Here is a 17,439-nt window from a genome sequence, read left to right on the forward strand (position 1 = left end):
ACAGCAGCTCAAGGAAACCTGCCTGTCTCTGTAGACTCCACCCTGGGGACAGGGGCAATACACACAACAACAACAAATAACAACAACAAAGCAGCAGAAAACTCTGCAGACGCGAAATCCACTCTGTCTGACAGCTTTGAAGAGAGCAGTGATCTCCAACACGTGGAGGCTGAGATCTGAGAACGGACAGACTGCCTGCCTGCAAGGGGTCCCCTGACCCCTGAGTAGCCTAACTGGGAGACATCCCCCACTAGGGCAGTCTGACACCCCACACCTCACAGGTGGAGTATACCCCTGAGAGGAAGCCTTCCCAAAGCAAGAATCAGACAGGTACACTCGCTGTTCAGAAATATTCTATCTTCTGCAGCCTGCCTGCTGGCTACCCAGGCAAACAGGGCCCCAGGACCTCACACCTCCAACAGACCTACAGCTGAGGTCCTGACTGTTAGAAGGAAACTATCAAACAGAAGCGACACCTACACCAAAACCCCCATCAGTACATCACCATCATCAAAGACCAGAGGCAGATAAAACCACAAAGATGGGGAAAAGCAGGGTGAAAGCTGGAAATTCAAAAAAATAAGAGCACATCTCCCCGCAAAGGAGCGCGAGCTCATCGCCAGCAACGGATCAAAAGCTGGACGAAATGACTTGGACGAGATGAGAGAAGAAGGTTTAGTCCATCAAATTTTTAGAGCTAGCGGAGTAAAATTACGCACTCCAGCAAAGAAACTAAAATCTTGAAAAAAGTGGAAGAATTGACGGCTAGATTCACTAATGCAGGCCTGCAAACTAAATGAAAGAGATGAAACCATGACACGAAATACGTGGATAAATGTAATAAGCTTCAGTAACCACTGATCAAATTGAAGAAAGTATCAGCGATTATGATCAAATGAATGAAATGAAGGTGAAGAGAAACCAAAAGAAAAAAAAGAAGAAAAAAAGAAATGAACAAAAGCCTGCAAGAAGTATGGGATTATGTAAAAAGACCAAATCAGCCTGATTGGGGTGCCTGAAAGTGAGGGGGGGAAAATGGAACCAAGTTGGAAAACACTTTCATGATATCATCCAGGAGAACTTCCCTCTAACCCCAGGGCAGGCCAACATTCAAATCCAGGAAATACAGAGAACGCCACAAAGATACCTCCCAGAAGAGCAACTCCAAGACACTGCCAGATTCACCAAAGTTGAAATGAAGGAAAAAAATCTTATGGGCAGCTACAGAGAAAGGTCGGGTTACCCACAAAGGGAAGCCCATCAGACTCACAGCAGATCTCGGCAGAAACTCTCCAAGCCAGAAGAGAGTGGGGCCAATATTCAACATTCTAAAGAAAGAATTTTAAACCCAGAACTTCAGCATCCAGCCAAACTAAGTTTCATAAGTGAAGGAGAAATAAAATCCTTTACAGATAAGCAAATGCTTAGAGATTTTGTCACCACTAGGCCTGCCTTACAAGAGACCCTGAAGGAAGCACTCAACATGGAAAGGAAACAACCGGTACCAGCCATTGCAAAACATGCCAAAATGTAAAGACCATCGAGAGGTTGTAAAAGAACTGCATCAACTAATCTGAGAGCAAAAATAACCAGTTACATATCATAATGGCAGGATCAAGTTCACACATAACACCTTAACCTTGTCAAATGGACTAAATGTCTAATGAAAAGACACAGACTGGTGTAAACTGGATAAAGAGTCAAGACCCATCAGTCTGTTGTATCTAGGAGACCCATCTCACACCTAGAGACATACATAGGCTCAAAATAAAGGGATGGAGGAAGATTTACCAAGCAAATGGAGAACAAAAAAGCGGGGTTGCAATCCTAGTTCTGATAAAACAGACTTTTAAACCATCAAAGATCAAAAGAGACAAAGAAGGCCATTAAGACAATGGTCATGGATCAAATTCCAACAGGAAGAGCTAACTATCCTAAATATATATGCACCCAATACAGGAGCACCCAGATTCATAAAGCAAGTCCTAGAGACTTGCCAAAGAGACTTAGGACTCTACACAATAATAATGGAGACTTCAACACCCACTGTCAACATTAGACAGATCAACTAGACAGAAAGTTAACACCAAGGATGTCCAGGAATTGAACTCATCTCTGCAGCAAGCAGACCTAATAGACATCTATATAGAACTTCCACCCCAAATCAACAGAGACATATATCTTCAGCACCACATCAGACTTACTCCAAAAATTCGACCATAATTGGAAGTAAAGCACCCTCAGCAAATGTACAAGAACAGAAATTATAACAAACTGTCTCTCAGACCACAGTGCAATCAAACTAGAACTCAGGACTAAGAAACTCAATCAAACCGCCAACTACATGGAAACTGAACAACCTTGCCCTGAATGACTACTGGCACATAACTAAATGAAGGCAGAAATAAAGATGTTCTTGAAACCAATGAGAACAGATACAACATAACAGAATCTCTGGGACACATTTAAAGCAGTGTGCAGAGGGAAATTTATAGGCACTAAATGCCCACAAGAGAAAGTAGCAGGAAAGATCAAAATTGACACTCTAACATCGCGAATTAAAAGAACTAGAGAAGCAAGATAAACACATTCCAAAGCTAGCAGAAGGCAAGAAATAACTAAGATCAGAGCAGAACTGAAGGAGATAGAGACAATAAAACCCTCCAAAAATCAACAATGGAACCCAGAGCTACCAAGATTCAAACAAGTTCGACAGACCACTAGCAAGACTAATAAAGAAGAAAAGAGAGAAGAATCAAATCAACTAATTAAAATGATAAAGGGATATCACCACCACCCCACAGAAATACAAACTACCATCAGAGAATACTATAAACACTTCTACGCAAATAAACTGGAAAACCTAGAAGAAATGGATAATTCTGGACATCCACTCTTCCAAGACTTAAACCAGGAAGAAGTTGAACCTCTGAATAGACCAATAGTAGGCTCTGGAATTGAGGCACAATTAATAGCCTACCAACCAAAAAGTCCAGGACCAGATGGATTCAGCTGAATTCTACCAGAGGTATATGAGGAGCTGGTACCATTCTTCTGAAACTATTCCAATCAATAGAAAAAGAGGGAATCCTCCCTAACTCATTTTTATGAGGCCAACATCATCCTGGATAACAAAGCCTGGCAGAGACACAACAAAAAGAGAATTTTAGACCAATATCCCTGATGAACACGATGCAAAACTTCAATAAAATACTGGCAAACCGGATTCAACAACACATCAAAAGTTTATCCACCATGATCAAGCGGGCTTCATCCCTGGATGCAAGGCTAGTCTAACATTCGCAAATCAATAAACATAATCCAGCATATAAACAGAACCGAAAGACAAGAACCACATGATTATCTCATTGATGCAGAAAAGGCTTTTTGACAAAATTCAACAGCCCTTCATGCTAAAACGCCAATAAATTCGGTATTGATGGAACGTAATTCTCAAAATAATAAGAGCTATTTATGACAAACCCACAGCCAATATCGCATTTGAATGGGCAAAACTGGAAAAATTCCTTTGAAAACTGGCAATAAGACAGGATGCCCCTCTCTCACCACTCCTATTCAACATAGTGTTGGAAGTTCTGGCTAGGGCAATTAGGCAAGAGAAAGAAATCAGTATTCAGTTAGGAAAAGAAAGGAAGTCAAATTGTCCCTGTTTTGCATGACATGATTGTATATTTAGAAAAACCCCATTGTCTCAGCCCAAAATCTCCTGTTGATAAGCAACTTCAGCAAAGTCTCAGGATACAAACAATGTGCAAAATCACAAGCATTCTTATACACCAATAACAGACAAACACAGAGCCAAATCATGAATGAACTTCCATTCACACCGTTTCAAGAGAATCAAATACCTAGGAACTACAACTTACAAGGGATGTAAAGACCTTCTTCAAGGAGAACTACAAACCACTGCTCAGTGAAATAAAAGAGACACAAACAAATGGGAAGAACAAACATACCATGCTCATGGATAGGAAGAATCAATATCGCTAAAATGGCCATACTGCCCAAGGTAATTTATAGATTCAATGCCATCCCCATCAAGCTACCAATGAGTTTCTTCACAGAATTGGAAAAACCGCTTAAAGTTCAGAGTATGGAACCAAAAGAGCCCGTGATCTCCAAGACAATCCTAAGTCAAAAAGAATGCTGGAGGCATCACGCTTACCTGACTTCAAACTATACTACAAGGCTACAGTAACCAAAACAGCATGGTACTGGTACCAAACAGAGATATAGGACCAATGGAACAGAACAGAGTCCTCAGAAATAATACCACACATCTACAGCCACATCTGATCTTGACAAACCTGAGAAAACAAGAAATGGGGAGAAAGGATTCCCTATTTAATAAATTTGTGCTGGAAAATTGGCTAGCCATCAGTAGAAAGCTGAAACTGATCCTTTCCCTTACTCCTTATAAATTAATTCAAGATGGATTAGAGACTTTAAATATAGACCTAATACCATAAAAATCCTAGAGGAAAACCCAGGTAGTACCATTCAGGACACAGGCATGGGCAAAGACTTCATGTCTAAAACACCGTGCTAACGCAGCAAAAGCCAAAATTGACAAATGGGATCTTAATTAAACTAAAGAGCTTCTGCACAGCAAAAAGAAACTACCATCAGAGTGAACAGGCAACCTACAAGAATGGGAGAAAATTTTGCAATCTACTCATCTGACAAAGGGCTAATATCCAGAACCTACAAAGAACTCCAACAAATTTACAAGAAAAACAAACAACCCCATCAAAAGTGGGCAAAGGATATGAACAGACATTTCTCAAAAAAGAGGACATTCATACAGCCAACAGACATATGAAAAAAATGCTCATCATCACTGGCCATCAGGAGAAAAATGCAAATCAAACCACAATGATACCATCTCACACCAAAGAATGACATCATTAAAAGTCAGGAAACAACAGGTGCTGGAGAGTGATGAGAAATAGGAACACTTCTACACTGTTGGTGTGGGATTGTAAACCAGTTCAACCATTATGGAAAACAGTATGGCGCATTCCTCAAGGATCTAGAACTAGATGTACCATATGACCCACATCCCATTACTGGGGATATACCCAAAGGATTATAAATTATGCTGCTATATAAAGACACATGCAATAACGAGATGTTTATTGCAGCACTATTCACAATAGCAAAGACTTGAATCAACCCAAATGTCCATCAAAGTGGCAGATTGGATTAAGAAAATGTGGCACATATACACCATGGAATACTATGTTTTCATAAAAGGATGAGTTTACGGGGCCCTTGTAGGACATGGATGCAGCTGGAAACCATCATTCTTAGCAAACTATCACAAGAACAGAAAACTAAATCAAATCGCATGTTCTCACTCATAGGTGGGAACTGAACAACGAGATCACGCTTGACTCAGGAAGGGGAACATCACACACCGGGGCCTATCATGGGGAGGGGAGGGGAGGATTGCATTGGGAGCGGTACCTGATGTAAATGACGAGTTGATGGGTGCAGCAGACTAACATGGCAATAAGTATACATATGTAATAAACCTGCATGCTATGCAATGCCCTACAACTTAAAGTATACAATAATAAATAAATAAAAAAAAATACAAAAACTAGCCTAGCATAGTGGCATGCACCTGCAATCCCAGCTACTTGAGAGGCTGAGGCACAAGAATCACTTGAACCCAGGAGGTGGAGGCCACAGTGAGCCGAGGTGGTACCACTGCATTCCAACTTGGGTGACAGAACAAGAAAGAAGAAAGAAAAGAAAAGAAAAGAAAATTAATGACAAGAAAAGAAGGAAGGAAGGAGAGAGAGGGAGAAAGAGAGAAAGAAAGAGAGAGAGAGGGAGGGAGGGAGGGAGGGAGGGAGGGAGGGAGGAAGGAAGGAAGGAAGGAAGGAAGGAAGGAAGGAAGGAAGGAAGGAAGGAAGGAAGGAAAATTAGAGAAAAGGAAAGAAAGGAGGGAGAGAGGGAGGGAAACCTTTGGCAGATATATGCATAGAGATATGTTCTCCCAATCTGCAGCTTGCCTTTTCATTATTTTAGCGGTATCATTAATCAGAACAGAAGTTCTAAATGTTAATATATCCCAGATTTCTTTATCCATTCCTTTATGGTTGGTGCTTTATGTGTCTTGTTTAAAAACATCTTTGTTTACTCTGAAATTAGGAAGAAATGCTATCTTCAGGAAGCTTTACTTTGTTTGTACCTTTCATACTTATGTGTATGATCCATCTCCTGTTAACTTTTGTGTGTGGTGTAGAGTAGGGGCTATAGATCTTTTTTTCATATGGATATCCAACAAACGCGTCACCATACATTGAAAAGATAATACCTTTTTCACTGCACTGCAATGTCACTGTTGTCATAAATCAAATGACAATCCTATGCAGTTGTGTTTGGAGCTCTTTATTCTGTTCCTTTGTCTACTTGTCTGCCCTTGTGTTAATACCCCATTGTATTACTAACACTTGCTTTAATGTAGATCTCGAGAATTGGCATATAAATCCTCCACCTTGCACTCCCCTCTCAAGATTGTCTTGGCCCTTTGCAGTACATACACACTTTAGCATAGCTTTGACAGTCTCTCTCTCTCTCTCATGCACACACACACAACTAACTGCTGAACAATATTAACAACAAAATAAATAATAATGTAGTTAAAAACTAAAAAATAAATATCCACGCATCCATACTGATATCAAGGAATTACTGAATAATAAACAAATGAGAAAAGGGGGCCACTCTTCCTTATAGAAGAATTCCAAATAATACATCTAGAAAGATTAAGGGAAATAGAAAATCATCCTTAGCGCACCATAGTAAAATCTGCTGCAAGCAAAATCCACTGATGAATGCAAAATTAGTGGACAAAAGTTCAAGGAAAAACAAGATATTTGCAAGCCTTAACATATCTCCCCTAAGATTCTTATAAATTACTGTGGTGGATTTAACATATCCACAAATTCATGACACGTCTCCCTTAAGGTGGAGCTTAACTCTCCTCACCTTGAATGTGAACTGGACTCAGGGACTGGCCTCTAACAAATAGAGTCTGGAAAGGAGAAAATAGTAACTTCATAGTAAAGAAACCTGGCAGACACCACCTTAACCAAGTGATCGAGATGGGGATCACCATTAGCAAGATATATTGATGTCATGCACCCCGACACCATGCAATGAGAAGGGAGCTCCACCTCTGTGCTGTTTGTCCCCAAAATCCGTAACCCCATGATATAGTTTGGCTCTGTGTCCTCACCCAAATCTTATCTCGAATTGTAAACCCCACGTGTCAAGGGACGGAAGTGATTGGGTTAGGGGGTGGTTTCCTCCCTGCTGTTCTCATGACAAATGAGTGAATTATCATGAAATGTGATGGTTTTATAAATGGTAGTTTTTCCTGTGCTCACACACACCCTCTCTTATCTGCCTCCATGTAAGATGTGCCTGCTTCCCCTTCCACTATGACTGTAAGTTTCCTGAGGACTCCCCAGCCATGAGGAACTGTGAGTCAATGAAACCTTTTTATAAACCTGTTTACAAATTACCCAGTCTTAGGTAGTATCTTTATAGCAGTGTGAGAACTGACTAATACACCCATTTCTGATGCTCAGAAAACCTCAGAGAGTACCAAATTGAGGGACATTCTAAAAAATCACTGGCCACTACTCTTCAAAAGTGTCAAGGCCATGAAAGAAAAAGACAGCCTGCAGAGCTGTCTTGGATTGTTGGAAAGCAAGGAGATGTAACAACTAAATGCAATGTGAGATCCTGGATTTGGATCCTACACCGGAAAAGGAACATTAGCAGGTAGACCAAAATCTGGTTAAGTCTGAAGTGTAGTTAATAGCAATGAACCGATGTTAATTTCTTAGTTTGATACATGTACCATGGCTATGTAAGAAGCCAACACTAAGAGAAGGTGGATGAAGGTACATGGGACCTCTCTGTGCTAGCTTTATAACTTTTCCATAAATCTAAAATTGTTCAAAATCAAAAGCTAAGACATATTTTATGGAAAACATGTGCAGCAGTCTCTTTGGAGTAATTATCAGGTAAATGTGTGCAAGCAGGTCCACTTTCTATTTTATACATTTCTGAATATGGCTTTTCTCCCTTTTGAAACAGTGCATTTATAATAGAAAATATTTGGATTTTTAAAGAGTTACTCTGGGAACTAAGTATGGAGAAAGGCTGACTCAAAAGCTGACACCCGAGAAGAGAGAATGCTTTTGTTTGGGGACAAAAGTTTCTAAAACTTTCTGCATGTTTTCAGTTAATAAAGGCACTGTTTTGGAATCTGAATTGTGTCTGAGGCTTACACAAGGAATACAGAAGATCGTTACTTACCAGGGTGACTTTTCTCTGTGGTTTCAGCAACTTCGGTTTATGGAACGTGGGGGCTATCGGAGCTGTGGAAGTAGGTCAAGGGTTTAGCTTGCGGTTCCTCCCAGAATACTTAGTGGCCACACATCATGAGCATCAGGGACATATTCTGAGAGGTCTCAGACCCCTTCCTGGTCCCATGGAAGAACTTTCAGATCTAGGTGTCAGCAGGTTCCCCTCAGTGGGGGTGATCCTCCCCTAGTCTTTGAACATGTCGTCATCTCACTCAGCAAGGTTAACAAAAGAAGTCTGGATAAAACTCTGTCAGCCACATGGATGTCAGGTGTGCAGGTGAGAACCAGATGCACCCAGTGAAGCCTGAAGCCGGGACCTTCCCTGGGAGACTCTGTCCTAGCCACCCACTAGTGCTGATCACAGTGACTCTTGATCCTCATAGCAGCCCTGTGAGGTCATCAGGGAGGGTCTTATTGTCCCCACTTGACAGAAAAAGAAAGTGAGGCCCTTCCCACTGTGTCAAGTCACTAGTCTTGAACCATTTAGGATTTGAACTTGGCATTGAAAGTAAGGCTCTACCACTTACCTAAGTCTCACTTTCAACTTTTGTAAGGGTGGATAATAGCTACCGTGGAATGAATTACATCAAGCGGTATGATGCCTGGCCCAGGCAGGCATTCTCTACTCCCTTCCCTCCCAGGTCCATGCTTTTCATTCCCCTGCAGTACGACCACACCCTCCAGCCCTCTTTCCACTCCATGTGTGCTCAGCCTCACCACCACTGGCTTCCCCACAGAGCTTGATGTGTCCCTAGGGGACAGCCTGCAAAGTCACAGTTGAGGGATAGAATTGTTCATTTGGGCAACCCTTGTATTCCCCCAACTATATTTCAAATTTGGTGAGGTATAAATATCTCCTAAATTGACCAGTTATTTTAGGAACTATCTATAATCAGTCTTGGTTCTCCTAATACTCTTGCAGTTCTTTCCTCCAGAAACACCTATCTTCCTCACTTACATTGCTCTAAATCATAACTGGAATCACAGGATAGCCCTCATTTTATACCCAGAGCAAATGTGAAATAAATTGCACACCTGGTTGATATCTTTAAAAATTCAGAGAGCCTTTCTTCCCTTGAGTGAACCAAGAAGACTTCCTCATCCCACCCCACCACCCCACCTCATGTGTGGTACATTTTAGTAGTTCAAAGTGAAACACAATCTGGAATCATCTGTGGATGTTGATCTTCCCCCTGCTAAAGCTATGCTAGGCCCTTGCTTCCTCCTCCACCTCCACCCCCAACCCAAGTACTGGGTTAAGGGCTGAGGTGGTTGAGCACCAGTTATGCCCAGAATCTAGGTGGGGGTCCAGACTATACAATCATTAAATGTCATGTCATATTCCCCATCTGCCTATGCTCCCTGTCATAATCCAACATGGAACCCCAGACCCACATGGATCAATAATGATAGTTTCCAGGTAAAAAACTGCAGGCCAGCTCCTTACCTTTGGCAGGGACTGCAGGAGGAATGTCAGGCTTCTCCTTCTGCCTCTTGCCCTTCTTGGGCTGTAGTGGGGCCAAGCTGGTCACGCTAGTGACAGTCTCCCCTGAGCTGTAGAAGAAAAAGTTTCCAGTGAAACCAAAGGCAGATTTGTTGCAAAAGAGAAAGGGGAAAAAAACCCACAATAGCTTCCAATAGTTTCTGAGTGCTCCCTGTGTACCTGTGTAAGGTAAGTTTATCATATGGGTAGACTAGAAGCATTCTGTGCTCATCTCCAGGGAGGTCTGGAAGTCTGGTACTGATCTTTGGCCAAGATAAGAAGGATGAGTTGAGCCAGTTGGTGATTTATAATGAATGTGCTGTTTACAGTTCCAAATTCCTTGGAGGGACCCAGGGCTAGCTTGTGTACATTGCCTAGGGATGCATGGGTTGAAGGCTGACACCTGGTTTAACTGATTACATAGGTTGGCTTGGTTTCATCACCAGTGGGGTATTATTTATGCCACTAGAAGCTTCTGCTTGAGCTCCCTAAAACCAAAGTTCCTTGCACACATCTCTGTGGTTCATAATCCAAAGGCAAACATCTCCCCAGCATCTGAGAAAGTGTTCTGGGGAACTGCACCTGGACATGTCTGGGGTCCCCTACGACTGCCGGAGCTTTCTTCTCCTGCTGCACCTTTACCTTTAGGACAGGTGAAGGGAGCTCACCTTGAGGAGTGCTGGGAGTGTTTCCAACTACCTTGACCCTGTGTAATTACTGCAGTATCAGCTTCTTAATATGTGTTAGCCATAACCCAAAGGGACGGGAAGATAAGCATTTTACATTACAGGTAAGGAGGACAAGGCTTAAATAGGCTACATGATTGCTCTAAGTGACACTGTTAGTAAGCAGCAAATAGGAAAGCTGCAAACATACAATGCTCCGATATGAAACTTGTTCTCGGTGCTACTCATGGGCTGGAGTTCGCAAACTTTCTTGAATGACCATTCATCTTCTTTCAAATACTTCCTATTCACTCCAGTAATCCAGAGGGAAGTACCTTTTATAATCTCTTGTCCTCAGGTACATGTCCCAGCTAGGTAAGTCCAGGTCTCAAGACAGGCTATCTCCCTAATACAAACAGAATTTCTAGAAATCCATAAAAATATGACCCAATCAACAAAATAAAAGAAGGGGGGAAACAGGCAGTTTTTACACATAAGGAAAGACTCATGTACACAGGAAAACACGCTAAAGCTCCCTCAGGAGAGAGGAATTCCAGTAAAAATACATTGACTTCTTTTTTTTTTTTTTTTTTTTTCCCAAATCAAAATGACTGCAGTCAAATGTGAGGCAAAGCAGTCTTGGTAAGGGTGCAGGGAATCTGGCACTCAAAAATATCGCTGGCAGCAGTGTGACCCTTCCCGATGGAGAATGATTTCGTAACATCTATCAAAATTACAGGCGCTTAGACTCTGACCTGGCAATTTCATTTCCAGGAATTCGTTCTATGGATATCCTTGCACATGTAGGAAATGTTGTGTGCATAAGATCAGTCATTACAGCACTGTTTATAATAGCAATGGATTAGAAACAGCCCATCTTCCATCAGCAGGGGACTAGTTGAGTAGATTATGGTGAATCCGTGCATGGGGTCATCTGTATAAAGACGAAGAAGCTACATGTGTCCTGATAAGGAAAGATGCATTGTTCAGTGGAAAAGCTAGGTGTTGGACAAGGTATAAAATGTGCCACTTCTACATAAAAATAAGGGGAAATAAGAATATATATTAGTATTTGCTTACACAAGCTTAAAGAAGCTCCAGAAATATTCACAAGAACTTAAAAATAGTGGTTCCCTAGAATGCGGGTGCTAAGGAACTAAACAGATGTGAGACAGGACAGGGAGAATCATTACTGGATATGCTTATAATTAAATGCAAATAAATATACACACGGGTAATAAGAGATAGGCTATTCTAATAATAGTCCTAGATATTTAAAAATAAATAAAAATTGAATCACACGTTGTGGGAAAAATTCCAAGAATACAATTCCCACTGAGATTCCCCAAAGATGCCTTATTTTTATTGGGAACGGAGATTCTAACTGGTCATAGTTTTAGAGTATAGGGTCAATTGTGTAAATGCACAAATAGCCAAAAAGAATGTGAATTTACAAAACTTTGACCAACGAAAGCAAACAAGGGATCCGAAATTCTCAGAACTGTTTACATATACAACCACATGTTCAGCTTCATTCTGTAGTTTTATAAACTCTTGAAACGCCTATTTTCTTATTTTCAATATAAAATAATGCATGCTCATGTTTAAAAGGGGTAATTACAGGCATGGAAACCAAAGAAAATAAGACTGTCATAACCAAAACACAACCTTCATAAATATTTTCACTCTTTTTCCTCTTCCTCGCTTTTGCTTTTAAATAAGTTTTCATTCACAGAAACATTGAGTGGAAGATAGATTTCCCATATAGCCCTACCCCCACACATGCACAGCCTCTCCCATGATCAACATCCTGTACTAGAGTAGTCCATTTGCTACAACTAAGGAATCTACATTAGACATCAGTATCCCTCAAAAGTCCACAGGTCACCTTAGGGTTCACTCTTGATGTACAGCATATTCTATGGGTTTGGACAAATTTATACTGGCATGAACCCAGCGTCATAGCATCATACAGAGTAGTTTCGCTCCCTAAGTATCCTCTGTGCTCTGCCTACTCATCCCTACTCATCCCTCCCACCACCCTCACCCTTGGCAACCAGCCATCTTTCAATGTCTCCACAGTTTTGTCTTTTCCAGGATATCATAGAATTGGAATGATACACTATACAGCCTTTTCAGATTGACCTCTTTCACTTAGCAATATGCAATTACCCTTCCTCCATGTCTTCTCATGGACTGACAGCTCATTTTCTTTCTTTTTTTTTTTTTTTTTTTTTGGTGATAGTTTCTCTCTGTCACCCAGGCTGGAGTGCAATGGCATGATCTCAGCTCACTGCAACCTCCGCCTCCCAGGTTCAAGCAATTCTCCTGCCTTAGCCTCCCAAGTACCTGGGATTACAGGTGCCTGCCACCACACCCAGCTAATTTTCGTATTTTTAGTAGAGATGGGGTTTCACCATGTTGGTCAGGCTAGTCTCGAACTCCTGACCTCAGGTGATCCACCCGCCTTGGCCTCCCAAAGTGCTGGGATTACAGGCATGAGCCACTGCTCCCAGCCTGACAGCTCATTTCTTTTGGGCGCTGAGTAATATTCTGTCATCTGGATGTACCACAGTTTATGCATTCACCTGCTGAAAGGCGTCTCAGCTGCTTCTAAGTTTTAGCAATTATTAATAAAGCTGCTATAAACACCCATGTGCAGTTTTTTTGTGTGTAGATACAAATTTTCAACCCTTCCTTGTTCATATATAGTGTTTTTAATCATATAATAATTTTGTATTTTTATTTTTACTTAATCTAAATTTTTCATATTGTTATAGTCTCATACTATTCCAGTGAGGAAATAAGCCGATGTTTACTTAGCCATTTCCCTAACATCTAAACATCTCATTTGTTTCTCAGTTTAATATAGAAATGACACTGCTAAAAATGTATTTGTGCATAATGGTTTTTTATTCTTAGACTTTCATTTTGGGGTTGAATTTCTAAAGCTGGAATTACTAGGTCATGGAAAAGGACTATTTTCAAGGCTATTTAATACTTACTGTCAAAATGATTTCTGACAAGTTAGTACTACACTACAGCTATGCCACTCAACAAATGAGAATACCTACGTCACCCTCTTTAACACCATTTGTCAATTTTTTAAAAATGACTCATTTAATGAAGAAAAAGCTGATCCCTTTTTGATTTGCATTTCTCTGATTTCTAGTGAGAATGAACACTTCCCATGTTTATCTAAGGAGTCTTCTCATTTATGATGTAAGGATAGCTCCTTCTCTTGATTTAGATTTTTGTTTGTTTGTTTGTTTGGATCTTGATTTAGGATTTTCTTGATTTCTACTCTTGATTTAGGATCTTGAGCTTTTCTTTCAGGTTTGCAAGCAACTTTTACACCATTTGGACATATTTATTGAAAATAGTTTTCCCAATTCCCTTTGAATTCTGGCTTTTTGTTCAATGCAAAGTTTTTAAATTTGTTTTTGCTAAAATCTTTTGACATTTTCCTTTCTTCCTTTGCCTGAAAACTTGGGTAGTCTCCCCAACTGCACCTTGCACAGTGTAGAATCAAATAGTATTTCCACTTCCTATTCTCTTTTTGGATTTATTTATTTATTTATTTATTTTGAGACGGAGTCTCGCTCTGTCGCCCAGGCTGGAGTGCAGTGGTGCCATCTCGGCTCACTGCAAGCTCCACCCCCCAGGTTCACACCATTCTCCTACCTCAGCCTCCCGTGTAGCTGGGACTACAGGCGCCCGCCACCACGCCCAGCTAATTTTTTTTTTTTTTTGTATTTTTAGTAGAGACGGGGTTTCACTTTGTTAACCAGGATGGTCTCGATCTCCTGACCTCGTAATTCGCCCGCCTTGGCCTCCCAAAGTGCTGGGATTACAGGCATGAGCCACCGCGCCCGGCTGGATTTATTTTTTTAACTCTTTAATATAAGATGGAAGTTTCCGGAACATCATTTTTATGTACTTGCAACATCATGTTCAAGGATATCTTAAGCTGGAAAACACCTGCTTTGTCATCATAATTTTCCTTCGAAACAGTAAAACTGCACTAGATTTAATTTTAATTCATATTTTGACAATTTGATCTCATTTAGACAATGAATCACCACATTGACATAGGGTAGACACTCTCTCAGAATCTTGTTTCTCCCCTTGAGCCAGCAGAGCTGGTCGGAATTTTTGGCTAAGAAAGTCCACCTTATGATTAACTTACAAGAAAAGTTATTCGACATCTCAGGTTGGAACAGGGCTATATTTTGTCTCTGACACAACAGAGCAAGCCTTGTTGGAGTGAGTCAAACCAAGAAAGACAGAAAACAGGCCCGCCCGGAAACTCCCTCTAAATTAGAGAGCTGTTTGATTAGAGAGAAGTGCTACTTGTGGGAGCTCGTTGTGGAGCAAGGCTATTTTTCTGTCTCCAACAGGGGCAGGCAGGACATCGCACGTGCAGAGGCCTTGCTGTAAGATGTACCGGGTTCTGGCCTGGCCACCTCCCAAAAGGAGCTTCTGTCCCACAAAGGTGTGGCAGTTCTGCTCTATGACACACAGCAGCTGGATTGAGTGAACAGGCGCTGTCAAGCCAACTACCCCATTCAGAAACCCTTAGTGCATGGAGCTAATGGAGCTATGTTGGCTCCAGTCCGCCCAACATCCTTCCAGGCACCCTGAGCTCTTCTTGTTCCACACGTCTTTGAAAGGTGTCACTCAGCTGATTATTTTACTTCCAGAAACGTCCATTTGTTTCCTGTCTTCCTGCCTGTCTATCTCGGTTCTGACAAGAAAGATGCCTGACACAGATGGAGGGAGGGATCCATCAGTTCCTTTCCAAGCAGCTCTATGGCCTCCTTCCAAGATTTCACACAACACACTCGCCACCCCATAACCCCATGCCCGGAACATTATGTGCAGAATCTTGAAGGAGGGGAATTGGTCTTCACAACTATGGTGCCAATTTGTTGTCATCTTTTAAAGGAAAATGAATAATAGTAACAACTGTAGGTACCCCTTCTCCCCAGGGTCAGCTGCCATTGATCAAGGCCAAGAACTCATGCAAACAGGGCGAGTTCCCCAATGTCTTGCCTTAGGCTTTTTGAACTTGCTCCAGCAGCTTTCCCTGCCACAGAAACACACAAAGTCAATTGGTGCCATATGCCAAGAGCTGCTTAAAAGTTGCAGAACTTCACTTTCAAGATGGATGAATGGTGCCACCCACTCACAGGGACCCTTTGAAATGATTCTTTTCCATTAAGTGGGTGATATGTTCCAAGCACATAGAATTGTGTCTAGAGCATACTAAGTGCTTATAGGGAGTCACCTATCATGACCTTATCAGCATTATTATACATCATTATTACCACAGAAACTGCTTTCTGAGTCCTTGAGTCGGAAGCAGGACAAGGCAGTATTCTCTACAACCTAAGTGAGTGCCGATGCACTGAGAAAGGACACCAGATCCTTGTGAATCACAAAGCTGCGCTCTCTGCTGCATCTGCTCCATGATGTTTCTGCATGCATCCTCTGCACAGCATTAGAATAAATGCTTCTCCTTTGTGAGGTATTTGCCAAGCCATCTCCCTGTCCACAGTGCCCCCATGACCTTTACAATAAATGGTTTACATCACCCAAGAAGCTCACCCTTAGAGCCACAAGAAGCTCCTGCAGCTGCGAGGGAAGCTCTTCCTTTGCATTTCCCTGCTGGCTTCATGAAGTCCACAGCAGAGACTTTGCCAGGCTGGCATTTTTGTTTGAGCTAACGTTTTTGTACACTAGCTGGTGAGATCAGGAGATAATTTAGTGGTGCTCTACAGGGTCGCAGGTTTGTGTCCTAGTAATAATGGCAGGGAGAGGTGACTCCTCAGCATCTGCCCAGCCAGGGGTAAGGCTGTGTTTGAGTGGGAGACCCCACTCTCTGCTCAGCCTCAGTCCATGCTGGAGGCTGCTCCACTAATGGCCGGGTTGTGCTTGCTGGTTAGGAAGAGAGATGACTTATTCACAAAGGCCATGGATGGATGGATGTGGGCTGACCCCTGCTGGCACCTGTCCCTGCTCAGGGGAGCCTGCCTGTCCTGGGTTCTCATCACCACCTGGACACAGCACTTCCCAGAGAAGGGCAGGGGCTGGAAGCCACCACCCTGATGACCCTTTGTCCCTCTGGCTAGAGTTGCCCTGAGATCTGCCCACTGTAGCATCACTAGTTAGGTGAGCCTGCAAGATTCCTTCCTAGACAAGACCATCTGAGCCAGCTTTTCTGTCACCTGGTATATTAGTTCATTTGTGTTGCTATAAAGGAATATCTGAAACTGGGTAATTTATCAAGAAAAGAGGTTTATATTGGCTCATGGTTCTGCAAGCTGTGCAGGAAGCATGGTGCTGGCATCTGCTTCTGGGCCTCTGGTGAGGGTCTCAGAAGCTTCCAATCATAGTGGAAGGCAAAGGAGGGGTCTGCTTATCACCCTGCGAGAGAGGGAGCGAGAGAAAGAGGAAGGAGGGGCCAGGCTCTTTTAAACAACTAGATCTTGTGTGAATTCATCAGGTGAGAGAACTCATTCATTACAAGGACAGACCAAGCCATTCATGAGGGATCCGCCCCCATGACCCAAACATCTCCCACCAGGCCTACCTCCAACCTGGAAATTACATTTCCACATGAGATCTGAAGGGGACAAACATCCAAGCCGTAACCTGGATTCAGAAGGTTTGTAAATGACAGAGGGCTAGTCATTGGTCTAATAATTGGCAGTTTCATCTATGCTCTTAGTCTGGGGGAACCAATTGTGCCTTGTAGAGTTTTTCTGAGAATGAGAAATAATCTAGTAGAGCTGGGCTGCACCAGTCCCTGACCACTGTTCTCTCATCGAATTCCTATGGAAACCCTTAGCGACAGTGACAACAGGCAAATCTG

At 42.1% G+C, this 17,439-nt stretch overlaps 1 protein-coding gene across 2 annotated transcripts in view; it reads right to left on the reverse strand.

Moving 5' to 3' along the window:
* The window catches only part of VSTM4 (V-set and transmembrane domain containing 4), a 112,528-nt gene that overhangs the window by 30,430 nt on the left and 64,659 nt on the right, over positions 1-17,439 (reverse strand). Inside the window, exons 6-8 of one of the 2 annotated variants that reach the window (XM_017962796.2) lie at positions 9,862-9,968; positions 8,365-8,426; positions 7,024-7,069 (exon numbers count right to left, since the gene is read on the reverse strand). In XM_017962796.2, the coding sequence (XP_017818285.1) occupies positions 7,024-7,069; positions 8,365-8,426; positions 9,862-9,968 (215 nt within the window). The remainder of the gene's footprint in view (positions 1-7,023; positions 7,070-8,364; positions 8,427-9,861; positions 9,969-17,439) is intronic. The other variant, XM_017962795.2, reaches the window with a different exon arrangement.

This window comes from Papio anubis, chromosome 11 (genome assembly GCF_008728515.1).
Source record: "Papio anubis isolate 15944 chromosome 11, Panubis1.0, whole genome shotgun sequence".
NCBI classification, from domain to species: Eukaryota; Metazoa; Chordata; class Mammalia; order Primates; family Cercopithecidae; genus Papio; species Papio anubis.